We start from the raw sequence: 27,964 nt of genomic DNA on the forward strand, positions 1-27,964 counted from the left end.
AATATACGACACATCTATGGGGAATTAATGTTATTCTTCTTATCATCCAGCTTGTCGGAAAACATCAACATCTGCCAAATATGGGCGAGCAGAAAAATAACGTCATTTGTTCTTTGTCCCTTAAAAACAAATACGTCATGTTCCAATCTTTGCCCATTTAAGGTTGGTGATACTCATGAAAATGATCTCACTGAACCACTCTGCAAGTCTGAATAATAGTCAATAACAATGTTCCTATTTAGACTTAAAGAAAAATAGGATTCCTTGCTTAATCATGCAGATCTCCAACATTACATGTTTGTTAATGGTAATGCCTATTTTGCTGTAAGATATGTTTTGACTTCGTCTTTGTTGCATTCCCACAGAAGGTGTCATGATTCTTCAGTAGCCCATATTTTGCAAAACTTAACTTTTTTTGAATTTCTCCAGACATCAGCCCACAAAATCTACTTTCACACCTACTTTCTAAATGTGCATCCTGAATGTACAACGTCTTAAAAATAAGCTTGTATAATGGGACACATTATAGGCTGACCAGAATTGAGCAAGGGGTGTTGCTGGAACTTAACATGCCAATTACTGGGTAAAGCTTGGGTGACTGAAATTCCAGTATTACAAAATCAGTCATCAGATAGTCATTTAAAAACAAAAACAGGACATGGCAATCGCTTCCATCTCAGTGTTTAGAAACCATTTAATTAGATGCCGTCACGTTCCACAATCACAACTGTTGACAATAAACACCTTCCCGTGTGTGTCCCCATCACAGCAAAAATAATCACAACTGATTGAGTTCTGAAATTACAGCTATCAACAGTGCACTATACTGGAGGATAGCTGATGAACTTTCCTCTACCAAACTCTTCCTGTCCCATCTGTCAGAAGTGATACCACGTTGCACCTAATGGCACCTGTGCTCCTCAGTCTGCACCATTAGCGGGCTATAAAGCGAGGCCTCTCCGGTCCTTTCTATTCTTAAACAGTCCTCTTCATCACCACCTCAACCACGGCACAGATGATGCTGTTTATTATCCCCGTTTCCAGGAGTGGATGATATTTATCCCCAAAACAGTAACGTCAAATGTCTTTTTAAATGCTGAAGTGTGTCGAATTCTGGACGTGGCTGTACATTAAGCCAGACGTGACCGTGTACCTTTGAAGGCCATGACATGTATTGTTGTTGAGCATACAGTACGTTGATATAAATTTACAAATCCCAGCAGCTTGGATTCATATAACTTGGAATAAAAGTAACCCGGATCTGTTCCTCATTAACAAACTGTCCTACTCCTCCTCTGCTGTAATACAGTATGCACAGAAGGCTAACGGCATTGACCCGAGCTGTAAGAGCTGGCTTTTAAAAAAAGGTCGAGAGCCCGTCGCGCTGTGTGGCTGATTTTAGCCTGTTGCGTGGAGACTGCAATCCAGGTGATGCATCAGCCAATGGCAGGAAGCCAGAGCCAGACACGGGCATCAAGGTTGGTGTGGCTGATGGATGGAAGTGTAGCACCAGCACTTGCCAAGCCATTCCCACGGCCATAAATTACATGTTTACTGCCGGCTGTGGCTCTCTGCGCTCACCAACATTTCGTCTGATGTCAGCAGCACATTATCATATCTAATCAGCCCCCAGCAACCCGTGTTAAATGGTCGGGGGATTTGAGTGGCCATCGTTCCATCTCTGTAAACATGATTTACATCACAAACACGAAAATCTCGATATTTATTGACCCGTTTATGGAGTCGAGTTCAAACTCTGAAAGCTTTGGCGGTTTGTTTTTCGATAGCATTTTATTTAATGTAATCCTTCTACGATGACATACGTGTTCTGCAACCCTTCATCAGAAGTGATATGGCAGCAAATGTAACTCCTGTTAAAGCATTTACAGTAGAAGAAAAGTTCATCACATGGAAGGCATGCACAGTGGAAGTGCATGATGTTGACTGAAGCAAATTACTCTGGATTTTAACAAGCATGGCATACAACCAGGAATATTTACAGTTGTGACCATCCTTGAAATCAAGGAACATTGAATGAGACAAGATAACATTTTCCACATACATCCAGCATACAGACAGTCAGACACACGCACAGACACACAACACATATTTTCATACATCTATCTCTTCTGATGGAGAGAAACCCCAAACACTGAGTTACACTGTATTGCAGGTTTGTGTCATGAAAAGCACTTACAGTTAAAAAATAGAAAACCCAATATATATTTTTTCATTGATGATTATGTAGTAAGTTTAGGGGAATCAAAGCCATGATACAGAAAAACAAAAAAAACTGGCCATGTAATCCACAGCAATTTAAAGATATTCTTATGTAACAACCGCCCCTACAGACTATATTAAAAAATGGATCAAACAAAAGCATCCTTGTACAAAAGAAAATAAATCAATGATGGTAATAAAAATAAGAGTACAATGTAAATATATATTCATATTTATAATTTTCTAACTGTATTTACAAGAAGATAGTGAATGATCCAGAGGACCACGGTGCTGCAGGTCCCTTGGTAGTATATTCTCTGGATTTGGTCTGAAACGCAGAATATTGTCCTTCACTACTGATGAAACAACCATGAAGGGAAAAAAACAACAAAACAAACAAAAACCTGACATTATCATAGTCAGTCCTTTCGATTCTCCTGATCCGTGGAATGCCCAAAGTGGAGAGACGAGTGGGAGTCTGCTCTTTTTTTCTTTTTCTTTTTTTCTGACACTGTGCCAAACTGCCATGCCTGTTAATACAAAGTGCCCCATAAACATAGTCGCCACCAAGAACCGGGGAACCGGCTGCACTCCTCAGTCCATGTGATCCAACAAGTTCTACGAGGTGTCTCTCCAAGCTCCTTTCTCACAGAGCACGGAGTGTTTTTTTAGCTTCATCTCTGGGAATGTGGGGTAGAGTCCAACCCCATGAGGCAGGGAGCGGAGGAAATGTCAATGTTTTTCTGAATGGAGATGAGGTATCAGCGTTTCTTAATGGCTGCCCCGTTGGAGTGGGGAGGGAACTTTGGCAGGCAGGGCTCCTCCGCTCCGGCATCGTGGGAGAAGACGGAGTCCTCGCCCGAGGAGCAGGTGGAGCTGCGGGTGTCCGGGTAGTTGGGGGAATATTGGTCCAGAGGCACGGACAGCTCCAAATACTCCTGTAGGCAACACATTCACATTTCACTTCCAAAACAGACATTTCTACTGCATCATTGCATGATGAGGAGAGGAGGACTGACCTGGTTGGCGGTCATGGCCAGGCAGCGATCCAGGTCCTCCACCAGCTGTTTGAATGTGGGTCTGTGAGAAGGCACAGCATGCCAGCAGTCCCTCATCATCATATACCTGCAGAGATCAAGAGATTTTAAAATTGAGCAGTCAAAATTACCTCATCTATTTATAAAGAAAAAGCTACCACATGTTAACGTTAAATTCTTGTGAGGAGTGGTTATAAATCTCACATCGAGCTGTAGCTGGAAGGTGACAATCTAACACCAATATGTTCCATTTGGAGCTCACTGGAGTGTGAGCCTCTCCTTTTATTGGCCGTCACACAAACAATGGTAGGGATCACTATTATGTTGCTAAGCACCTAGAATCTTTCTGATATACAACAACATGGCAAATATAAATATTAATGCCAAACAGTTTTTGCCAAGCATGAGACACAGCAGACTGTCACCTTCAAAATTACTTCTTTTTTAGTGCGATAAACTTGGCTTACTCTCTTGGCAATGACCGGTAAAAAATATTGTTTAAATCATAACCCACGTCATCCCCTCGATAGTTGTACTATTGAAGTAGTCAACATCTGGTTCAGAGAGAGTCTGGTTGTGACCAGGCAAGCTCAAAAACAGAAAACCTCTCAGCATTATATTTGCAACTCATTAACCATCACTTGCTAGAAAAATAATTCAGTGTGATTACAACAATGCAGCTGTCATAACTACAGGGTTGTTTTGATCATGTAGTGATCATATGCTGTACGTGCAGTGTCAAGTGTGCTAAAAAATAAAAGATCTTTTTAAAAAGACAATTACAATGCATCTGGCCATGCCGTACCATTTAATATTCTCCCTATTAGTTTAACCTTACCAAATAAGGAAATGCTGGGAAATAGATATTCAGAGTTCTGTCTGTCTGAGGAACATGTTTGGTTGTAGGTGTGTGAGGTTTCCTTACAGTTCATGAGTGCATGTTGAGGGCTTGTCCATACGGTGACCTTCCTTCAGCAGCTTGAACAGCTCCTCCACTGGGACTCCGGGATATGGAGAGCCCCCCAGGGTGAAGATCTCCCAAAGCAAAACCCCAAATGACCAGCTGCAGACAGAAACAGTCAGGAGCGTCTACGTTATCTGCAGGACTACACGTTTTCCTCACATTACATAAGGACTGAATTGAAAAAAATAAATATTGACATGCCATACTCACACATCACTTTGGTTTGTGTATATCCGGTCAAATAGAGCCTCGGGAGCCATCCACTTGACAGGTAAACGACCCTGTGGAAAAAAAAGGTATGCATGTTACGGGCTACAGCATTGAGGATTTCCCATGGACCTGTGTGCTAAACAAATGATAACCATACTCACATTGGTGGTCTTCTTATAGTAATCAATGTGGTGGATATCTCTTGCCAGGCCGAAGTCCGCTATTTTCATCACGTTGTCCTCCGTTACCAAGACATTGCGAGCGGCAAGATCTCTGTGGATGCACTGCAGAAATAACCACAGACATTACTAAGACTGAACCGGTGTCCTGGGAGTCCGTTTCTCAAATAGGCCCTATTTCCAGGTCCGTGGAGAATATTTACTATTCAAAGTCATGTACATTTTGCATAGAGATGCGTTTCTCTACACCTAGGTTGAGAATGAATACTTGCACTTTGTTGTTACCTTTTTGGAGGACAAGTACTCCATGCCTCGGGCCACTTGATAAGCACAGGACACCAGGTCTTTGATGGACATGTTCTCCACGGGAACCTGGTCTGGGTTGTAGCAGTACTCCATGCCTGGTGGGCGCCGAGCTCGCAAGTACTCCCGCAAGTTGCCCTTGGATGCATACTCTACTATCACATACAGAGGACCTAAAGACAAATACAAGAATAAATCACCACTAAATCATCGCCATAGAATGGAACATACAATTTTGAATTGGGACATGGGCATTATTTAGTGTAATTGATGGCAGCACTTATAAAATTATCATAAGGGCACCAAAATAATCTTTGTGATGAGAGCGGGAGTATTCAGTGTGCACATGACCGCATACTTAAAAAAGAAATCCATGACTGATGGTGTCACAAAAGTGAAGCTGCGCCTTACGATGTTTTTGATTAGTCGATTAATCCATCGACCAATTCATCAAATTACAATAAACAAAATTCAATTCCCGATTGATATAACAAATATATATATATCAAAAACGTATCCGACTAATATTTATATTATCTTATTCAATCATCTTCTCTTAAAAAAAACGATCAAATGCAATAAGATAATTATTAAATAACATTTTTGTAATCGATGACGTCGACAAAGCGTTCCAAACCTACTCACAAGGCCATTGAGATCAATTGGATTCCTTTCCTTTGTGAGTGAGAATGTGTAAGATTGAACAGTTAAAGGCAGATGTTGTAAATACTTTGAGATCAATAGATACACGCAAATGAGTTACTCGAGATACAACTCAATGTCAAAACAGTCAGTAAAGTGGACAAAGAGCTTTGTGTTTCAGTGTGGAAGCAACAGAGCGCTGTGCACTGCAGGGTCATTAGAGGTTAGTTTTCTTTAGCTTTTCGTCAGGGATGATTGGAGGGAAACGGCAGCAGCCGTGGTCGATTCAATCTGCGAGTTCGGAAGTTGGTGTCAGATTGGTTTACTCATGCTGTTCTACACATCTCTCACAGTAAGGTTCATGGTTGTCTGGACAACATAGTGTCTGTGTGTGTGTGTTGGCCGGAGCAGGTCAGTAGCAGACCCCTGACTGTCTGGTCCTACCATCCTGTGTGCAGGCTCCCAGCAGATTAATGATGTTCTTGTGCTTCCCAATGATCTTCATCATCTCCATCTCTGAAATCAGGTCTGACAGGTCTTTCTCTGTGGCGTCAGCTGTAGGGATTAAACATATTAGGGCAATTAGACAATGTTCCGTTGGTGAAAAAGGCCAAAAAGACCTTACAATAATCATCCTACAAAGTATATACACCAACATTGCAACTCTTGCGGAGTGGCTGGCGTTTGTCTTGGAGAACGCTCCTGGGGGAAAGGCACTTAATGTAGGAGACAATAAATGCTACTTTCCCTACATCCTCACTCCTCCGTGCAGTTTAATGAACACTGTTTTATAAGGGACGGCAAGGGTTCTCATACATTTGACCTCTGCTCTCTCATTTTCGAAGTGGCTGGGATCCAGTGGCAGATGTCTCCAAGTATCTGTCACAGTTTTGGTGTTGGGCGTTTTCTCGTCCCGGGAGCATTGACTTTAGGCTTCTTTAAGATCCATTACTATAAACTGAAGAGCTTTCCTCTCTGCCAAGCTTATTCCAACACATTTTATTAGTTTCAGTACCAATCAATCCAGGACTACAGTTTAACCACAAGACTGAGAACAGCGAACTTACATTTCAACATTTTGACTGCAACCTTGGTCACACGGTTTTGCTTCTCTTTGTCAAGACCCAGCGCCTCTCCCATCACCACCAGACCGAAGCAGCCTTCACCCAGCGGCTTCCCAAGAACAAGTCTGTGAGGAGGAGAAGAAACATGAGACAGTCATCAACAGTCAGGGGAGTTCACCTCCAAATCTGCATTATGCGTGTGTGACGTTTTGGCTTTTAATTTTGAAGCTTCAAAGTTGATTCCAAACTTAAAAGTTAAATTTTAGACACTTTGCTTTTCTTAGGTTTAGTTCAGTTTTACACAGACTGCTGACCTGTACAACAATATTGTTCTGGTGCAGTTTCAGTCAACAGTTTGAGGTGAGAATGAGTGAAACTCCCACTTTCCTTGTGCTGCTGGTTCCTGTTCCAGCAGACGGACTGTTTCAAACCAGTAACTTTACTTTCAGAAGGTCACTTGTCTAGTCTCAAAAGATGTTCTCGCCCTGTCTGAAGGTTTTGACCGGGACATACCTGTCCCGGAGAAGCTCCCAGCGGGGATCCTGGGGCAGTTCATACTCTGACACCCCTGACAGCATTGGAGATCCGCTGGAAGAGAGGCGGGAGGGACGAACCAGCATCACTCCAGAGTGGATGGAGGAGCTAGAGTCCACAGACACCTGAGGAAAAGAAGACTGACATTACTCCTCCCGTAGTGGAACAGACACCAGCAGCAAGAGCTTATTAAGTTAACAGTGACAATAAGAAAATTAAAACTAGAGCAGTTGATCAAATGTAGGACCGTATAAAACCACCTAAACCAGTGAGGTACCATACGAATGGAGAAGAAATACTCCTCAAATACACATACTTACCTAATGTACAATACCTTAAGGAGCTACAATGAACCTGAAAGCCCTTTGAATAAATACTTTTAGTTTTCCGTTAGCAGCTGAGCCAAGGAGCTCAAAATACATTGTGAAGCATTGAATTTACAAATAACCTCAACAAATGGCATATGGAGAGAGAAAGAAGAGATGAAAAGGTATATATATTCCAAACCCCCTATCTACTTTCTGTTACCTGTCTGCGCAGCGGGATGCTTTTGGCCAGCTTGTGGACGGCCAGCTGACTGTTGAAGTCACTCTTCTTTGAGGAGGTGCGAATCTTCACTATAATCGCGATGGCGATCATGACCGCGATGAAAAAGAAGCCCACGCAGTAGATGACCACCTCCAGGTAGGTGTGGTTGGATGGAGGATAGTGCGGGACCGCTAGATGGGGGGAGGGAGGGAATGCAAGGTGACAGGGGGCAGGGAGGGGGGTGGGGTCAGCTGTCATCCATGAAATTAAAACTACCACAGAAAGTCTGACTTTATATACTCGATAATCACACCAATCATACACATGCTTTCAAGTAAACTGCAACACAAATAAACCAAACTGACCGTCCACAGACACAGACACACACACACTCTAAAAACCAGAGCCTTTGACACATAAAGGAAAGAGATTGAATTGGAGCACAATCATCACGTATTTGAAGCCCAGGGCTTCCCTGTACATATTTTAATTAGTCAATGAATCACTGAGAAATAGTTGGGGAAAAGCCAAATAACCCCAATTCAACGCATTGCTTGATACGGATTAATTTTCTTAAAAACACATGTATATAAATATTTTGACTGGGACTAAGTAATAGATATGTAAGAGTTTAACAGTGTGCAAAGGATCTGACTTTCATACAGTATCAACACTTCACACACACACACAATGTTTCAACACATCATTTCTACACCATCAAATGGCCTAATTCACGTTTCATGTCTACTTGTAGGTCTAAAAGCAGCACAACAAAGCATGAGCTCAATACAGTAGTTTAACTTGTTTAATAAAATATCCAATTCTGACTTCCATTTGAAAAGCTATTCTAAAACGAGTTGTGTGTTGGTGCTGGTAATACAAACAATGTCTCTTTTAAGAAAACAACATATATGTAAAATTGCTAACACTTTGAAAATAAATTGTCCAATTCAGATCTTGTTTTTTTCCTCCCATTCAGTGAAAACACCGACATTTATTCATACCAACTCTAGGGGTGTAATGGCTTCCATAGGTCAGTGAAAAACATGCATACCTTGGCTTGGGATGGCTTGGCGTTGTGCACAGGAGCTAGATCTCACTAATCAGTTAGAAAATGCAAAAGATAATAACAAAAAACACATTCCGGTCTACTCAAACTTAAAACCTGTTGAGGTCATTAATGATGCAGTTAAACGAATTAAGCCTCTTCTTTATTCTTGAAAACTTTAAATTCATAGAACTGCTCATTCCTGTCTGGTGTATTGCTAAAAACACTTTGGAATGAATGAGCATAATTTCCTTATTTAACAGCTTTACTTGTTCAAGCATAGATGTAAATTCTGCAAAGAGTTGCTTAATCAGAATATTACTGAATTGCTTGTTTTTGTAGTTAAAGTTTCTCTAATAATAAAATAATAAAAGTATTACTAACGAACAATAGACATGGCATCGTGCTGCCTCCTGCTATTGGGAGATGCAAGTAATTTGTGCTGGAAGAACTACATGTTGAACAATGCATCCCAAACCAAGGGTGCCAGACTGACTGAAGTGTACCGTTACACCCCTAACCAACACCAGCAACACAAGTGAGCCGCACTTGTGTGAAGAGGCTGACTGACAAGCAGCTTGATAATTGGACAAATGCCCATTCTGACCCTCAGGAATGAGACACATCCACCGCAGCGGGCCAATTATCAAAGCATGCCGCTGTGATCACAGCAGGAAATGACATCAGGGATACATGTCATTTGTAGCAGTTGTCAAAGAAAATCAGCTTTACACCAAATTGAATGCAAACACCAGTTAAAGAGCAGAATGGGAGAGACAGTTCATGATCAGAGCTGCCAAACAACCCCTCAATGTGAAGATCTACATGGCAGACACCATTAAGTATACCTCTATGTATGTGATCTTGTTTTTACAACACTACTGGCCTGTTTCTATATGTTGATTTTTTTTAGTCTTGGTGGATCAGGTTCAGAATGCTCTTGGGTTGTTTGGCATTTGCTGATTCCATTGAAGAAACTGCAGAGCATGGCTCATACTCTCCCATCTAGAGAGCTTAGATGGAGCAGGAGCCATGCTGAGGACAGAGAGAGGGCGAGTTTTAGTACTCGTAACTCGCTCTGGCTTCCTCTCACATTTTTCGACAGAACTAGAGTCGAACAAGACCCTTTTCTGTCAAATGTGAAGGTGGACAGCCAGGCTGGAGTTGGAAAAAGGGGGAAATAGTGAAAAAATAGGAGAGAGACAGAACCACTGATACCTTCAAAAACGGTCAACCATGCAGAGTGATGAGAGAACCCGATAGAATTGCCCGCCAAGCAGGTGTACTCCCCAGCGTCATCATAAGACACATTTCTCAGTTGGAGGACTTCCATTTCCTTGTCCGTGGTGTTAAGGCCAGCGGTCTAGAAAATAACAAAGGAAGCAGACCCAACAAGAGGCCCAAGAGGGGAAAGGGAACCATGAGTAAAGGATTCTGAAAGAGAAAAGGGATGGAGGAGTGTTCTCCTCCTCGATTAAACACCATCTGCCCAAAAAAGTACCACCGGGAGCCCCAGCAGGGGACTCCAGTATCTGTTAGTGGAGGAGCAGGTTAGGTTGACTCTGCGCTTCTGAACCCCACATTGGGCCACCCCATCACCACATCAAATACCTCAGTCTCATCTCTACATGCAAGAGATGGGCAACATGGAAAACTCCACAGCAGAACAGGGCACACTCAAATTCACACTCATACTTCTGATAGGTACTCAGGAGGACAGCTGGAAAAAAAACAAAAAAGGGGAGAGAGCCTGTGAGCCGTGAAAGGAGGACTTTGAAGGGCAAGGGAGCGAGAGTAATAGAAGAAGATGGCGAGAGGGGCCCTTATTAGGAGGGCACAGCACAGGCATGGGGCAGGAATGAGAACGGGTCCAACATAAACCTGAGACTAAACACTTTCAACTGTTCTGCTGGGAATTTTCCATAGCGTCATTTACAGTCAGGCGCACTGAGGCAGGAGAGAGGGAGGGAGAAACGGAGGGAGGGAGGAGAGAAACAGCTGAGGTTGTCTCGAGTTATACGGCCCTAGTTTTTCCAGGTGGTCCTAGAAGCGCCTCCACTGTACAGTACTGCTGCGTGGTGGTTACCTGTGGGCTCATATCTGGTGACAGTCAGCCAGGCCGACTGATTGGCCTCTCCTATATAATTGGACACTTTACATATATACTCTCCGCTCTCCTCCTCAGTCACATTGTAGAGGGTCAGCACCTGAGCGTCCGAGCTATTGACCCCAGAATGCTGGAAATAAAAACATGTCATGTGCAGCACAGAAAAAAAAAAGTAGCAAAACACAACATGACAGAGTAGAGAATTCAGGAATGATTTTTCTATTTGTTTGGGTTGTGTTCAGAGTTACAACAGCAAGATAAAGTTAATTTATTGCATAGAATGTAATTTGGAAACCTTTTACATAACTATTGGCTATCTCAGAAAGGGAACTGACAAAGCAATAGAGGACATATCTAATCCAAATTCCTCCCTTTTCCTAATTAGCATGAACACAGTTGTCTATACTGGCTTGTTGCTGCAGGATCAATGAGAAAGCTCCTACCTTGAGGACACGGACATACGGTAAACCATCAGGACCAACTCGGCTTCCATTGAGCTCAATGTGCTTCAGCCACTGGATATGAGGCTGAGGGTCGCTGAACACCTTGCACTCAAACTCCACGTCGCTGCCCACCACTGCAGTGCGATTTGCTGGCAAGCCAGCCTGCAGGATTGGTCTGTGGGGAGAACGCTCTGCAACACAATCAGAAGGTACACAAATGTTAGTTTAGAAGAAGTTTGGCGTGCAGTAGTCTTGCATAGCAGGACCTATCTCGATTTTAGCGCTTTGCCAGCGCTAAACAACGGTCTGGTTCACACATTATAATTCTGATAAACCAATCCCAATCATCTTGGGTAGTGATAAGCAGAGGATGCACCTACTGTGACCTTGCAAAAATAGATACAGATGACAGAGGCTTATACAGGTTTCCCACCACACATTTTCATGGACAAAATCACCAAACTTTTCAAGGACTCATAATGAAATTTCCATGAATGATGTAGAAGTACACAAACAGAACTGTATAGTCCAAATGTTATTATTGTATCAAAATTAAACAGCAACCTTTTTAATCTGTAATAGTTAGTTATGTTCATATTCACTTAAAATACTTCAAACTACAGGCACAGTCAATATATTGTTCATTATATTATTTCGTTTTTAAAATAGCTTTACAAACACCTTTATCAGTCTGGCACTGATAGAAGGGGAAACAAAACTGATTGTGCAATCACTGTATTCTTAATGCATTGGATTATAAATTAAATTCTGGATGCAAATCTGAAAAAACCTGAATGCAGCAACATAACGTTACAGCTATAGAAAATACATTTGCCTCTATGTGACATTAAGTGAAAGGTTCTCCACAGAATGGAGCAGTAGTTTTAATAATTCCATGACTTTCCCAGGTTAGTGGGAACCCTGTTTATAGACAGTCTACAGACGAGGCGAGCAGTGAAGCAACCACGCAATATCAAAGACAAACACGTGCAATAACTGAAAATCAGTCATCTGTGTGTACCTTTTAAACACAAGCCAAATAAAACCACCGTCACAGTGTTGTTACTGGAAATGCCGGGGTAGACAGCAAACAAGGTCACCTGTATAAATGATTGTGTACAGTAAATTACATATTGTAATTTCTTATCTTGAGAACTAAACTTTTTAGCCATGAGCTGCTTGTGTAATTATTAAGAGTTGGCCACAATAGCAACGTTACGTTATCTGATCTGGACCGGTTACTGTGAAATTAAATGTTGCTGCTCCATATTGATGACCGATAACTCCGAAGTAAACTTACAAGCCAAGAATCTGGAAGAATTTCAACGGGCCAGGCGTTTCTGACCAAGACATTAGTGGCGCTTAGCAAATACTCGTGACAAAACTCTCCCCTCACTGAAGCAATATCGACGCTCGCCAGGGTCTGGACCTCTACTGAGGTCAGGAGACGCCCGGGGGACCACAGTGACTGAGGAAGTGGGTCTGTGATTTATAAAAACCAGCGGTGTAAGAGCGAGCAGTTCCTAGAGGAGTAATCACTTCTCTCCTCAACATGGATCCATCACTCACGCCACAAGTACACAGGCTTTATTTAACAAATGGCTGACAAAGTGACCCAGTTCCCCCCCCCCCCTACACAAGACCGTGCCCCTGTGCTGTTGTGACAACAATCACATTTGACTGGTTGATCAGATATTTGTGGAATTGTTCCAACATGACTCTAGAGCCTCGTGAATATTCAACAGGTTATTAAAACATGATCGATAAAGCTTGACCCCTAGTTTAACACACCAACAACATGATTACGGTGAACACTTACCCACTACATCGAGCTGGTAGGTGTGATTGATGCTGCCGTACTGGTTTTCTACCACACAGGTATAGTTTCCCTTGTCAGAGGGTACTACAGATTCCATGATGATGGTCCAGACATGGTCACGCACCTAAGAATTTGGGGGAAAAGCAAAGGTTATAGTGGCTGGCCTGGCATAAAGTCCAGATAGAACTTCCGTTCATAGTGAAATATGTTGCATTTGTTAGTCTGATGGTATGAGACAGAGCAGGGAAAACCCCAGCTGTGTGCACAGATTAATTAACTTGTTGGTGGCTACGGATTTCTCGACTTCGAATTTTTAAAAATTTCCTTTCCACAACGGAAATGGTAAGAATAAACACTTAATAGCTCCAGTCTGCATGTAGAAGTGTCTTCGGGCAAGATATTGCACCCCAAATTGCTCCTGAAGGCTGTGCAATCGTTGTGAGAATGATTAGATTAGAATGTGGCGCTGGTGGCACCTTTCATGTCAGATTCTGCGGAATATGAACGTGTGTGTGTGTGTGTGAACGGGGTAAATGTTAGCATGTATTGTAAAGCACTTTGAGTGCTCAGAAGACTAGAAAGGCACCTTAGAAATATAAGTCTATTCATCATCAAAGCTAAAATGTTTTCAATCAAATCTAATTAACATAAATGAGGCCAGTAGTAAGCCAATCACTGCAACATGGAGCAAGACTGTAATTCTGTGTTTAACAGCTAAAATCTTTAAGAACTAAAGAACATGTGCATTTTTCTCCTTCTGCTTTCTCCTAATATGAATTGTCGTAAATCTTTTTTTTTTTTTTTTTCATTTCAAAGCCTCGGCTAACAAGGTCAATGATGTGTGATGTGATGATAACAAGATAACACACTACTCCCTCTTCCTGTGACACCACCCAATGTTACAAACAGCGGATCTTTTGTCTAACCAAACAAAGAACACAGGAAAATATGTAGATGTTTTATATATATCTGCCCCAACCGGTCTTATTAGCGCCAACTGATGTCTGGCTCTTTTTCCCCCCCGAGACATGTTATAGTTTTTCTTCCATAAATCTGCCAAGACCGGCAGTATATGATTAACCAACGGACCTCTAAGGCAATGGCAACATCAAACATGCATATACACAGACTGAGCCATACGGTTTCCCTCATTTAACTAAAAACGTGATGAGGGAGTCCAGCTGCCTGCTGCCAGATGTGTTGTGCTTGGCTTCATATACATGTGGTCTACATTATTCCCTCCCTCCTGCACGTCTCCATGCAGACGATATGAACAATAGAAGCCCGGCCATAAAAGCAAGAGTGTGGGAGGGATATGAGAGACGTCCCCGGCCGCTAACGCAGACCTTTGCACCTTAACTAAAAAAAAAAACAGCAGCCAGATGGTTAAGTGTGCTGCCTGGCTGGGTGGGGGGCTTGAGGAAGGGGGGGGGGGGGGGGGGCAGGCAGCTGAGAGGAAACTCCTAAATGTGTCCCAGCTGGGGAGGGAGATGGGCTAGGCCAGCACGAGACAAGGCTGGACTGGCCTACACCTTGATGGGAAGAGCAGATGCAGGGAACACTCTCTTAGTGCACATACATCCCACACCTGCAAGGCAACTGCCACCGAATGAAACTATTCACAGAGAAGTCAATGGAAAAGGTACAAAAAGCACAATATTTATACAGCCCCCCCAAAAAACATAATGGCCATATCACATGACGGTTGATGAGATTGTGGATTAATACAATGGCGTCCTTTTGCCCAACAGGAAATGATAGATGGCATTAAAGCTCAGACCACATCCTAAAAACAGGTTATGGGGATATTTAAGGGGTCATGACGCTATTTACTGTAAATTGTGGTAAATAACAGATCTGGTCCACATCCGTCTTATCAGCTACTATAATCCGACATTTTATCAGCAGTTAGCATCACATTTGCCTGGAAATGGGCAGATGTTGAGAAATACAGTTATCACAGCACCCATGCTATATCACAGATACAGTATGAAATAAGTTAGTAAGTAGAAGCAGGTTCGTGAGGCGTACATTTTGTCATCAGAGGGTGTACCCGTAGGCTCTGTGCGGATATCCGCACACTGGCAAATTTGTTGCGACCGCCACTGAGCAACAAGTGGTAGCAGAGCAATGTACTGCACATGTGTGAAACGCATCCTCCAAGCGGAAAGTATAAACTGAACCGTGATGTCAGCAGCAGTCTGTTTATGCGTCCGTTTGGGAGTTTAACCAAGGCTTAAGTATCATGGTAGATTTACTGCTGCGTGGATGTAATTACAGAAAAGACGATGCAGTGATACCCAGAATGAGGACAGCCAACGTTATCCTTCATCCACACGCGAGGCTAAGATTGCCCACCTGGAGGTATTATCACTATGGCACAACGTTCCTTTTTGTGGCATAGGGTTTCATCTTGTATTGTTTTCAGGTGAAATGTGAAACTTGCCTCTGTGTTTCAATTGCAGGATGCGTTTCTTATTCCAGGGGAGAGGGTGGCGATCTAAGGTGGAGGTGAGATCACTGACATCTCGACTAGTCGTGAATGAGCTTGGAGAGTTTCACTAAGAAATGCTAAGGAAGGTGTAGTGTCACTAAGAAGAAGTTGAGGGGAACAAATGTAAGAAATATATATTTTAAATGATTAACCTTGAAGCCTCCAATGCGATGGTCTCTCTTGAACTCCTTGCCATTCTTGTACCATTTCAGGGTGGGAGTTGGGTTGCCGCTGGCCTGGCATCGAAACTTCACCGTCTTACTGGCTGGGACAGCGTGAAGCTTTTTCTCCATTTTCTCTGGATGAGCCCATTGTGGGGCCATTGCTAAAGAATAAGACAGAAAAAGAAACAGATGAGTAACACATACAACTATGTGTGTATTTTCTTAAACTTGAGGACACATAACTCAGTTTGAGTACCCTAAACTTTAGGCTAGATTTTGTAGACAGCATTACATAATGACCCTCTGAGAATCACCACCTTATCTTGGTGGAGGAGTATGCTGCGACCCTGGGAGCTATGTTGTCTGAGGCAATAGCTTCTGGGAGGGTGTCCCAAGGCCAACTGGCCCCAGGGGAGGAGCCAGACCAAGAACGATTCACAGACTGGATATGCAGCACCTCGCCGCTGTGATAGAGGTTTCTCTCTGACTTTGCGGTCATATCATCAGCCAGCTTCGGACACTTGAGTCGTGACCGAAAGAATGACATTTCTGATATAAGTGGCCAAAATAGGTTTCCTTCGTAGGGTGGCTGGGCTTACCCGTAGAGACTATTTTACTTAGCATGCTGCCACCGCAACCCAGCCTTGGTGGCAAAAAAGGATGGATTACATAATACATGTTCACCCAAAGATTTCTAAATTATAGTCACAAGGCTTGGCTATACTGGATGGGGCAAGATATAGAGTTTTTCTGAATAAAAAATAGAAAACAAGCACTTAAAAAAAAAATGCTGTGGCTTCAAAATGGCCGGGTGGGTCAGGGGGAGATAAAGCTCTGGGAGTCAGAGTACAAACTCATGCTTTCCATGCTTGGTAGCCGCTGGATTCTTTGTGGGCAGAGTGGGCAGTAAGAGCCAGATGATAATGCCTGAGAGTCCTAATTACTCTATAGACAAATTGGATGACTTCTAAGGTTAACCACGATTAGTCACAGCAGAGACATTCCTCATGTAGAAGTTGTAACTGAGGTAGTGAAAGCCCTCTGATTCAGAGTGAAATCATTCACCTCAGTGTGACCAGCACACACATGGCAGACCCATAATTGAATAATAAATTTCCAAATAAGTGACCATTCGTGACAATTACTCATAACCCTGTGACTCTGGGCTAGCGAGTAATGACCACTTCGCGCAGTAGCATTAGTAACGCACACTTACGCAGCAGTTTTTGACTGCCCAACAGTTTGGCTTCCTCTGATGAAGACTCTTCATCTTCATCATCATCCTCAGATGAGGCCAGGGTGTCAACTAGAGAAACACAAAGTGACAGTTCCATTCATACTGATCCACAGTGATACAACATGTTTAAGAACAAAAGAAAACATAAATGTATGGGCACAATCTTTGAGGATGTACATATACCCTGAAGACAGGGCTGAGTATGTGATGCACACTCTTTACTGCAATCTAATCTAATCTGTCTATTACTTTACCTGTGACGTTGAAGTAGACGCTGTGGTTGCCGAAGGTGTTGCACGTGTACAGACCAGAGTCCGTCAGCTCCACCGTCTCGATCTCCAGCTGGCCGCTGCGGATGCGCGTGTGTTCTCCATCCACCACCGCCACGTGGTCTTTGGTCCAGTTGACAGCATGGGGGGAGTCTTTGGCAGAGCAACTCAGATCCAGATGATCCCCGAGATAGAGAGTGAACAGGTCCACTTGCGTTTCCACAGAGTCTACTAAGGAAAACAGGAGGACATGGTTTTTAATGACAGCTCTGTAGTTATTTAAAACTCCTTATGTAGCCTAATTATAAAAAATAAAAGAAATGGCCCCACGAGCACATAAAAAGCTAAAAAAGGCAGGCACAAACTATAATAAGTGCACACTATATGACTAAATAATAAATAGTAACTGTTCACAGAGATCTCACACAATACGTGGGAGTATCTTTACTGTAGAATCATCAAAAATAACTTCAATCAACAGGGTCCAAGAGGAGAAGAGAAGAAAAAGTCCTTCCATGATTTCCTGCCCGCCCAACCTCTCCCTCAAATTAAATCATATCCAAAATTAGTTAAGGCCCCATCGTCGGGCAGGCAAGGAGCTACTTGGGAAAGGAAGGTGAAATTCAATTAAGAGGATTGAAGAGAGGGAAGGTGTCATGGAGCGAGACACCTGAGCCCCCCTGTTCTAAATGACTACATAGTCCACGAGGGGGAGGGGGTAACAGAATTACGCTGACGCGTTGTCCATCACGATAGTGTTGTTTGTCTGGTTACAAAAGGTAGAAATCGTCACTGGCCAACTTGCTAGACATTCTTGCTCTAGGATTACGCATCCGTGCTTAAAAAAAAAATAAGAAAAAAGGCACACGGTGCACTGTTCCAATTAGCATCCTGATTTTGTTGACAGTGGGGCTGCAACTACCCATCATTTTCAATATCGATTCATGACAGATTATTTTCTTGTATTCATCATTTATAAAATGACACAGAGCACAAGATGTCTTCAAATGTCTTGTTTCGTCCAAACGACACTCAAAGATATTTAGTAGACACAAGCAGCAAATCCTCCCAGTCGAGGAGCTGGAAACAAATAATATTTAAAGTTTTGCACTTGAAAAATTACTCCAATGATCAAATGATTATTAAATAGCTGCAGATACATCTTTTGATTGATCGTTCACATAGTCGTGTCTGCTCTGGTTTGCATAGCTGTTTTAGCCAGGTAGCGCCACAAAGTAATCCCCTGTGGCAGCACCATAATGTAAAATCTGAGTCATTTCACTCGTCCTCCCTTCCTACATAGTCCCTTTGGTACGACAGCAAGAAAAACAGAACTAGATAATCAAACAGGCATAGCGGTAAGCCATCCGTCAAGATGAGATTATTCTGAAATGTTCTCAAAGTGCACCGTGTTTGTAAAAAAACGCACTTCCTCAGAACAGGAAGAACATCCATGCAGCATAAGCTCAGCACAGCATCAGCAAACCTGACTAATCCCTCCCACCCTCACAACAAAGGCCTCCTAACAATAAAGGGGAAGAGGGAGCGAGTGAGCATGTGCACAGGAGCGAGCGAGCGAGGGCCTGCAGCGGCAGGTTCTAGTGCCAGTTGCTATGGTGACCCCACTTGGGCCTAGTAAAGGTATTTCCTGGATCACATATGTCTGACAGGCCCTTAATCCCAGCAGGAAAAAGGGGCCAGGGGGTAGGATCAACTTTCTCCTCAAAAACAAACCCAAACGGGGGGAAAAGCAGAAGAGGCATTTAGTGATGGACTACAGCGATCCAACTAGGACTACAGCCTTAAACGTAACGTCTCTGTGTGTGTGTGTGTGTGTGTGTGTGTGTGTGGGGGGGGGTTATTATGTTTCTGTCTCTGCCCTCTAAATGGAGATGGCACTGATAAGACTGTGTCAACATCCCAGCTGTTAATCTGGCCGCAGACATCATAAAGTGCCCATAAAAGCTGTAAAAGTTAGCTTGTTGCTTTATTGTAGGCCACAGTCGGGACCATTTGTGCTTCTGTGACAACCAATTTAAAAGTGGAGTAAGATATAAACACAATATAGTCAAATCAACAGACTACTGTCTAAAGAAAGACACTATTTTTCTGATTAATTCATTTGATACTAAAAAGTAGCAGCACACTAAGTAAATATAGTTTCAACTCTTCACAATGAGGGAGGTGCCAGGTTTCCAGCATTTCTTTTGAATCAGAGGAGGTTTAATCCTCCCGCCGCTGTGATTGGATTAAAATGGATTAAGGACCATATTTTCAGAAAGCGACCAATCTGGAATGTGTTCTACCATCCAGTCGGAAAAATTGATTGACATCGTTTAAAATCAGCCTAATGACGTAAATCATGAAAGGATTTTTTTTTTTTGTGAGTAAGAAATCATTGAGAGGTTTTAAACTATAGGGGAGGAACAAAGCTCACTATAATAAAAAAGAAGAGCTTGCGCCAGTCTATGGAACCTACTCCGGCTACAGAATAGGAAGCAATATGCCGCGTGAATGACTTCTGGGATTTCCTGCTCTCACTGGAGTGATGGTTGACTGCAGTAAAGTCGGGCCGGTTGAGGCTCCGCGGTGGCACACAAGAGGAAAATGGCGATGGCAAGTTTCCTCTGCTGATTTGACCACACCAGAGTGAAAGGGTGGCGGACATGTAGAGGGGATTGATAATAGACAAAAGACAGGACTAGCAGGAAGCAAATAAAAAAAAATAAAAAAAATAGGACAATGCCTATTAGCAAGCCAAAAAAAACTCACTAAGCGAGTGTCCCTCCTGAAAGCACTCCAGTGGAGGACCTTTTCACTCCTAAATGAGCCTCTTGACAATCAGCATGGATTAACACTTAGGAGCTACAAGAATTACCGTGTGTCATTCAAATGAGTTCAGCTACATTTAGCCTTACATTATGGCTTTAATGACTAACGCAGCAGAACCAGGGCTTCTTAAAAGAATGAAACTTTACGTTGATCTAGTTCTTTTACCACTGTTATAAGTACGGGCTGCTCTGCTGCAGGTTTGTCTAAGGAGACACTTGCTCACACAGTTTGAAAAATACCTTTAAAATGGTTTGCAGAGACATGTTGCAACACGGAAAAAAAGCACGTGTTGTTTGAGTGTCATGGACTACTTTAATCCAACAGGTTTTTTACCATTGACCTAAGTTCACTTGAATAACTGACAAAAAACATTTTATTGTTTCTAAGCTGTGCTAAAGACTGGAGTGAGGTTCTTCCAAACTGCTGCTCATGCTTTACAAATTTAGTTTTGACATCATGTCCACTGCTCAGCCTCTACACACAAACAGCTTTGGAGAACATTTGCTTTTTCTCTTCCTTTAATTTGAACTCACACATGCTAAACAACACACCAGGAAATACAGAATGGACAAAAGTAAATTTCACATCTGAATGTTTAGATCCACAAAAGCATAATCATCATTAATATCCATGATGAAAAAGGTATCTCAGCTCCAATGTGTGCAATAAATGTGCAGATCCTTTGCGACAAAACATACCGAGTGATTTTGTGCCATTTCTGAAATATGTGGAAGATTTGACACAAATGATTGCTCCTCTATTATCAGCTGGATATGTGATGATATTAACTTAATTGTTATAAAACCTTTATCTTTGCACACAATTGCTTGCCTACTGAATGGTTTTAACCATTTGTCCAATGTAATTGTCTCTTTTTATCTTAAATTGTCGCAACCGTTTTGAAAGGCATAATGAAGTTCTATTTAGGAAGCACCATTTTAAAATTCTAATTAAAGTAGCTTTGTGCATCGATGATTAATTTTCCAACAGAAAAACAGCCTTCGTCTAAGAATTGTTTCCACCCCTAGTTCTTAGGTTTCCTGCTAACAATTGGTTTGTACCAAACAATAAAGCATATGATCTGTGTCACCATCACCATAAAGACAAGTTGGTTGCCGACAAGGAAAAAGTCAAATTGAATCTGGTGCTATCCTAAAGTCAGTTCACTTGTTTTGTCCACAGAGCCGCGCTCCTCTGGGCCTCCAACGCTGTCTGAATCTAGATTTTAAGAGCCCTCCACTGAAAGGGTCAGCGGCTCATCTACTCTGACGGCAGAGCATCCAGTCAAATAAATCCTCTGGGAACGCCATATAAACAACTTTCTGACATTTTACTGTCACATCCAAAAAGACGTATACTGACATTGAAATGATTATGACAAAACAACAAGTTGCTCCGAATTATTTAACCGAGGAAAAACTTGAAGAAAGGGCTGTAATCGTTTGAATGGCTCAAATGAATTTGTTCAGAGGATATTCTTTTCTTATGGGAACAACACAAAACAAAGACAAACACAGAATCATGCATAAAACATGACCATTTCCATATAACTGTTGTGTTTCCCCAACCAAGACAAAAGGAATGCAACCAAATGCTTCTGCTGCGATTGTTTGTCGACAGCTGAAGCCATCCGTCACCCAGCAGGGAAGCAGGGGGGAGTGAAGCATTCCCAGGCAAGAAGTCAGTGGGGGAGCAGGAGAAAAGGCACAGAGGCGCATAGATAGTACCTGGCCATTTGGTGATTAAGAACTGGGTGGAGTGTAAATGCATCAGACTTCTCCCCCCACCCTCATGGAAATGTATGGCTCACCTCAGAAGACAAACATTCTCCTCAGAAACCCAATCCTCTGGGATAAGGCAGGGCTCAAAGTAGCATCTTCTTTCCTTTTCTTTAAAAAGAAACAGGCTAATTTATAGCTTCCCTGACAGTTAACTCCTCTCTCAGTGACAACAAATACCGTTTCATTACAAAGGAGGAGAGGAGCATGGACTGCTAGGTAGTGGGGCTGCCCTGAGGCTACAGATGGGAGTCATTTACTCCTCCCTGTCCCAGTGTTGGCTTAAACACAGCCGCACCAAGTTTATTTTAGGGCTTACAGCCCAAGAGAGACCCTCTTGCTTAATTACTCTAATTATAATGTTGAGCTTTTATCATATTCTTTTGCTGCTCCCCACTTCCGACTGCAAACATCCAAACCCATCTACCCACAAGTCCGGGCAGCTATTACACCGCTGGACTGAATCCAAGAGACACATTTTTAAGGATTTGATTTCAGTGCCTCGTTCCCCTTTTCAGAACGTATCTTGTGTAACAGCCAGACTGGGCTCAATTCTTTATAGGCAACCTAAAAAGATGCACGGTCCAGTTTAAGAACAAAATAAAAGCATTGGACCAAAACTTCAGTCTGAGAAGAAAACCAATTTCCCACGACTTGGTTTAGTTAGCCAGGAAAAGGTGTTACTAAAAGTCCGAAACAGTTGTGCCACATCTGACACAGTAAAGAGCACTCAAACATCAGACTGAGGAGAACGGGGGGTGGTGGAGGAAACACTGACGCTACAAAGGACAGACTTCACCAAGGCCTGGAGTGCGTTAGGATTACATTCCTTAACTAAAGAACAAAGCTGTGATTATCAATGGACTGTTTCTCAAGGCAACAGTCTAGATAAGTCAGACTTAATAAGTTAAACTGTTACATGATATAAAAAAAAAAAAAATACAATGTACAAATGAAGTAGAAGAAGCTTTACGATATGGAGCCATCTTACCTTCGTCGGTGTTGGCAGGTCGGCCCTGGATCCTTAAAACTTGGGAGAATAAAACCAGACACAGAAGTGCACTTGGCCTCATCAGCATCCTGCTGAGGGAGCTACAACTGTTGGCTTTTCTGCGACTGGAACTCCATTCAGGCCGTTGGGGCATCAGCAGTGGGTCATTCACAGTGTTAAGCTAAAAACAAACAAAGAGCAACAAAAACAAATTAATGCACGTGAGCAAGCGCCATACCTTAAACGTTTCGAGTGAGAAAAAGTCAAAAATCAGTTCAGGGTCTAAGTTCGTCATAAAGACAAAAATAAACTACATTAGGAGAAAATAAACGTCTGTATACAAGAACGATATATCCGTTTTGTGGCTCTTCAAACAATTAAGAAATAATGTATTTTATTTATTTTTTTACAAATCTATACTTCTGTCGACGAGGAAATTCCTCACTCGTCTAAAAAGAAGAGAATATTCTGTATGTCTACACGGTTCAAGGTGGGTACTTGAGCATTTAGGCCGCCCTGTACAGGAACACTGATAAGAAGCTCGCTCTGATAGCTCGAGCAAACAAACACTGGATACATCTTGCTCAGCTCTTGGGAATTAAAACATTTTCAAGACTTCAAAGTAACTACTGAAGTATGAACTCGTAGAGACTGCCGCGACACTAAGACAATGTTCATGTTGGACTGTTGAAGGGGTTGAAGAATGTTCGGTACCCCTCCTAAATGGGGCACAGTGCTATTGGGTGACCCTCGCATGCACATCTGCTTGCATCATAACCTCTGCAGCATCTGGCCATACAGCTTAACACTTGCCCAAAACCCCCCTTGAGGAATTTGTTGAAGACCAACAAAAAAACCACAGCCTGTTACGTGACACCCCTGTAGAGAGAGAACGCCGGGCCATCATTTCCACGCTGAGAGATCTATCACCCAACAGTTGGTTTTGGTCCCAGAGCCCAAATTGACCCCCCTGCAACCATTTGCTCCCACGAGTTGTCAGGAAAGGGTCAAACTAATGCTGTTTTTTTTATCCGAGTCAAGCCTAAGAATACAGGCCTCAACCATGAAGATCCTACACATCAATGGAGTCATTAATTAACCTAAAATATCATAGTCCACCATGTAAAACAGCAGCAGCATCACATCTGGGTCAAAGAAACCCCGACTGGGTTTACGTCCTCACACAAAGTTATGTTCAGATGCAGCTGAGTGATGTAAACCCTTGTGTGAGCGTTCATCGCTGAAACATTGTGTTCTCCTCAAAAACCAAATTCAATTTCACTTTCTAAGAAAGCGCCAGTGTTCCAGCAGCTGAGCTGCGTCAGGGGGTCCGAGGGGGATAAAGGAGCGTGGTCATCGCGGCTCCATGAGCGGTGACTCATCAGTGTTTGGGAACACTCCAAGAAAAGTGCTTCTGCCGCCAGACAGAAGGAACCGCAGAGAGAAAGAGAGAGCGGCCACGTTCCCTCGGCCCTCGTCACTAGGACAACCGGCAATAATTGAGAGAGGAGGAAGCAGCTTCTCTAAAAGTGTGACACAACACTTTGTCATCGTCTGCCGCTGCGGGACCGAGTGTTAAACACACAGTGTGTCTTACTATCCACACACTGGGCACACTCACCGTGAACTCGTGAGTCATTGAGAAGAGAAACTGACCGACACATTGGCCGAGATATTAGCAGCAAAATAAATAAAGTATAGGCTAGATCATTGTACGTATTCGACTCCCATTGTGTCCGATTCATATATTTTTGGTGTCGTTTTTATTTATAGTTATTATCAGAGCTCAAGTGAGCCATTATTATCTTACTGCGAGATAGATACATTGAATTGGTTGATAAGTTTCTCTAAAAATGTCAGGTCATTTAGAAACTGTAACCATTACAGAGTTTGTTTTTCTGCTAAATGTCCCAATAAGCCCGTATATTGGTCACAGTTCTTTAAAAAAAAAAAAAATCTAAAAAAGGATCTGTATCAAGATCGTCATTTGGCCTCAGAAATCCAGCATCTGTTGGGCTGCAGATATACAAATCTAATTTTGTTTACTAATCAAAATGTCCTGTTACTTTGTGCCTACTGTTATTGTCTCACAGTAGTGTTCAATAGTCATATACTGCCTAAAGGACATATATTTTGCAGAACTCAAAAACCAAATCATTTTGGACACATTCGGATGAACAGAAATGACACAGGGGTCAAAATGACGAACACATCTCAGACCTGTGAGCTCTCCAACACGATTATTAAACGGTCTATGTTAGCTTCACTTAACAGCAGTGTCGGGGAGTCTAAACCAATTAGCAGTGATACACTCAAACTGAAAAACCAAGACCAGACTCTATCCATAGATCTGGTGTTCTTGCTCTTTTCAGTGTGCAGCTAAAATCTAATCTAAAATCGTCTGTCATTATTACTAATACCTGTTGACGAGCCATTCAAAAATACATTCTGAGTTTTGTTGCTCACATTTTTAGAAAGCAAGTCTGCATATAAATTGTGCGAAACAAATTGGGATTTAAAAACTCAAAAGATGGCCCAAGGATGGATGGATCAAGCCCAGAATGATCCGTGGTGAATGAACAGTGACGGGTCAGAAAATAAATGCAGCATGAGAAAGGAAGAAGACATGTCTGCTGTATATGGAACCCCGTATAAGACAGAGAGTAACACTTCACACAATAGTCTGGCAAATAAAAAGGGGTTAAACTAAACAGATTAGAACACGCAAGACATATTCAGCTTCTCTCATTATACAAAGACAAAGGTTACAGGCTTTACCCATAACATGGCCTGCACCATAATTACTGTTCACCGCCATCCATGCATAAAATTCCTCAGCTCCCAAATTATGGACCCCCCCCCCTCCCTCCCTCCCTAGTTATCTCTGCACTCCCAGCCAGCAACAGGCCAGTCAGCACACGGCTGCAGTTCAGCGGACATAAGAGCATCAGACCATCTCCCCAGGCTACTGTTTTCACAAAAACAGAGACTTCTCTTTGGTTCTTTGCAGCCTCACAACCTGAAATCGGTGATTTGCCACCTGAGTGCCATGGAGGGGAGCTCAGGTGTCACGATGAAGATTACACTCAAAACGTAAAGACAATCAATGTCAAGCCATCCGAGACGGAGCCATTTGGTTGACGCTTTAAAGTGCTTTAAGGTACACTCAGTCCTTTTCTATGTGTTTTCCCAAAGGAAAGTTAAACCGGGACACACAACTCTAAAATGTTTTATCTAAATGAAAATCAGCCTAAAACGTCCTAAATGCACACAATCAAATTAAATCCTACACCTCTTGAGAGCAACTGCCTAAAATCTACACTCACTAAAGGTCGCAAGGAAACATTCAATTCAACGCCACATTCCTTTATGGATTTAGTTATAATAAAAAATACAATCTCAAGTCGCAATAACTGTGTGCAAAGGGGGCAGCCTAGTAAATTAAAGGGCATGACTGTTCCTCACTTCCCATTATATGGTTGAGGAGAAACCTTTTTCCCCTCCTGGTGAACTCCCTGTGGACCCGCTGCTTTTCTAAACCATCAATCTTCTCCCTCTCCCTTCATATCATAACATTTAGGGCTTTACACAACATTGGACTGGCCCCTCCAGACCTCATGACAGATGTAGTAATGATGGCTGTCCTTGGAGAATTTTAAAAAGAGGTTAAGTTAAGCAATTTGTTGCAGGATTTGAAAGAAATATAGAAATGATGTGAAATGAAGTATTTGAGTTTGGTTTTGTGGTTTAGTTTGAGCCGGTGTTGTGAATCTTACAGGGCTGAAGACACGAATAAGGACCTGGGCCGTTTTTTGCAGAGATGAAAACACATTTGATAGCTACTGCAAACACATTTCACAAGACAATAAAGAAGTTCAGAAAAGTCCCACAGACCCATGAAGCAAAACTCAAATGTATTTTAAAAAAAAGGAATAGCGCCATCACGTGCAGTTTTAAACATTTGCGTTCTCTGTGCTAGCCTTGGTCTTATCCGAGTAATCTAATCTGATCAAAGGCGGCTGCTTGTGACTTCACATAGAAATCCAAAAGGGGTTTGTTTGCAGGACTGCACGCAACATTTGGGCCTCGTGCGTAAACGTTTGTCCCCTCTTATTTTCAAGCATGGAGGAGACTGAGGTGCTACAGACACAGAGGTCTCTGGAGAAAGCAACACGCGTAAACAGACAGTTTCTCCATCCGTTTTAACTACAGAGCGCAAACATATTTTCAAAAACAGGAGGTTGCATTTCAGAAATAAAAACAAGAAAATAAGAATTTAGGAACCACAATTCTTGAAGTAGGACAAGAGGTTCATTAATAAAGTAAAACGACTACAGTGGAGAACAATATCCAAACCCTTTGGCACGTAAAGATAAAGTGAATCTAGAGCAGAGTGGAGGAATAATGGCTCACCTTACTGGCGGGGGGCTGAGAAACAGCCAGTGTTGGTCCGATAAGGAAGACTCCGGAGTGCGGAGCAGAGATTTGGATGCAGAAAAAAAAACTTCCCGAATAACAGTATATCCAGACGTTAAAGTGTTTTCCGTCAATGAAGCTCACTAACTCCAAACTACCAACGTTTGGCTAACAAGTTCGCGCATATTTTTTTTTGCAAAACTTGTGCGTAAGAGGAAAAAAAGAACGTGCGTCGCCCACTCCAAAAAAAAAAAAAAAAAGAGTCAAATAATCAAAAGGTGGTGAAAGAAAACTTCCTAAATAGTGTTAAGATATCGTTTCCCTGGTTTACTTTGCGACGACCTTCTTTTATCTTACCTCGCTAACTTGAACCTCTACTACTACGTGAGCGCAGCCTATGCGGTAGTTCTTCGTAGCGCTGGTCCCTTTATCCCAAAACGTTTCGCTCGCGATGAAATGAAGTCGCCTCACCTCCGAAAACTGCGTCCCAAAGTTGTTCAACTCACTCTAACAAAATATCTGCAAACAAAATGTCGTTCGGTATTATGTGTCTACAAACGAGCGGTATTTAAAATGAATCCTAGAAAGTGTTTTTGGGACGATTCCTGGCGGAGAAATGCTGTTAAACAACGAGAGTCCGAGCTGCTCCAAACCTCCCCCCTTAAATCTGAGAATATGCGCATCC

At 42.5% G+C, this 27,964-nt stretch overlaps 1 protein-coding gene across 4 annotated transcripts; it reads right to left on the minus strand.

The window, feature by feature from the left end:
- On the minus strand, positions 1 to 27,927 carry fgfr1a (fibroblast growth factor receptor 1a). 4 transcript variants are annotated; one of them, XM_079162098.1, is made up of 18 exons: positions 27,277 to 27,927; positions 22,864 to 23,044; positions 17,248 to 17,490; positions 16,973 to 17,062; positions 15,745 to 15,917; positions 13,099 to 13,222; positions 11,280 to 11,470; positions 9,948 to 10,092; positions 7,682 to 7,872; positions 7,133 to 7,278; positions 6,623 to 6,744; positions 6,000 to 6,110; positions 4,896 to 5,086; positions 4,593 to 4,715; positions 4,432 to 4,502; positions 4,183 to 4,320; positions 3,240 to 3,345; positions 1 to 3,158 (listed from the first exon to the last, which is right to left on the minus strand). In XM_079162098.1, exons 2-18 carry the CDS (start codon positions 23,015 to 23,017, stop codon positions 2,982 to 2,984), a joined length of 2,496 nt encoding a protein of 831 aa, XP_079018224.1. In that variant the 5' UTR covers positions 23,018 to 23,044; positions 27,277 to 27,927; the 3' UTR covers positions 1 to 2,981. The 4 variants fall into 4 exon arrangements, with proteins under 4 accessions (XP_079018224.1, XP_079018222.1, XP_079018223.1 ...); XM_079162096.1 differs by lacking the exon at positions 9,948 to 10,092 and adding an exon at positions 10,816 to 10,966; XM_079162097.1 differs by having other exon boundaries at positions 17,248 to 17,493.
- Positions 27,928 to 27,964: the final 37 nt, after the last annotated feature.

The sequence above is a fragment of the Pholis gunnellus genome (assembly GCF_910591455.1).
Source record: "Pholis gunnellus genome assembly, chromosome: 6".
Taxonomy (NCBI): Eukaryota; Metazoa; Chordata; class Actinopteri; order Perciformes; family Pholidae; genus Pholis; species Pholis gunnellus.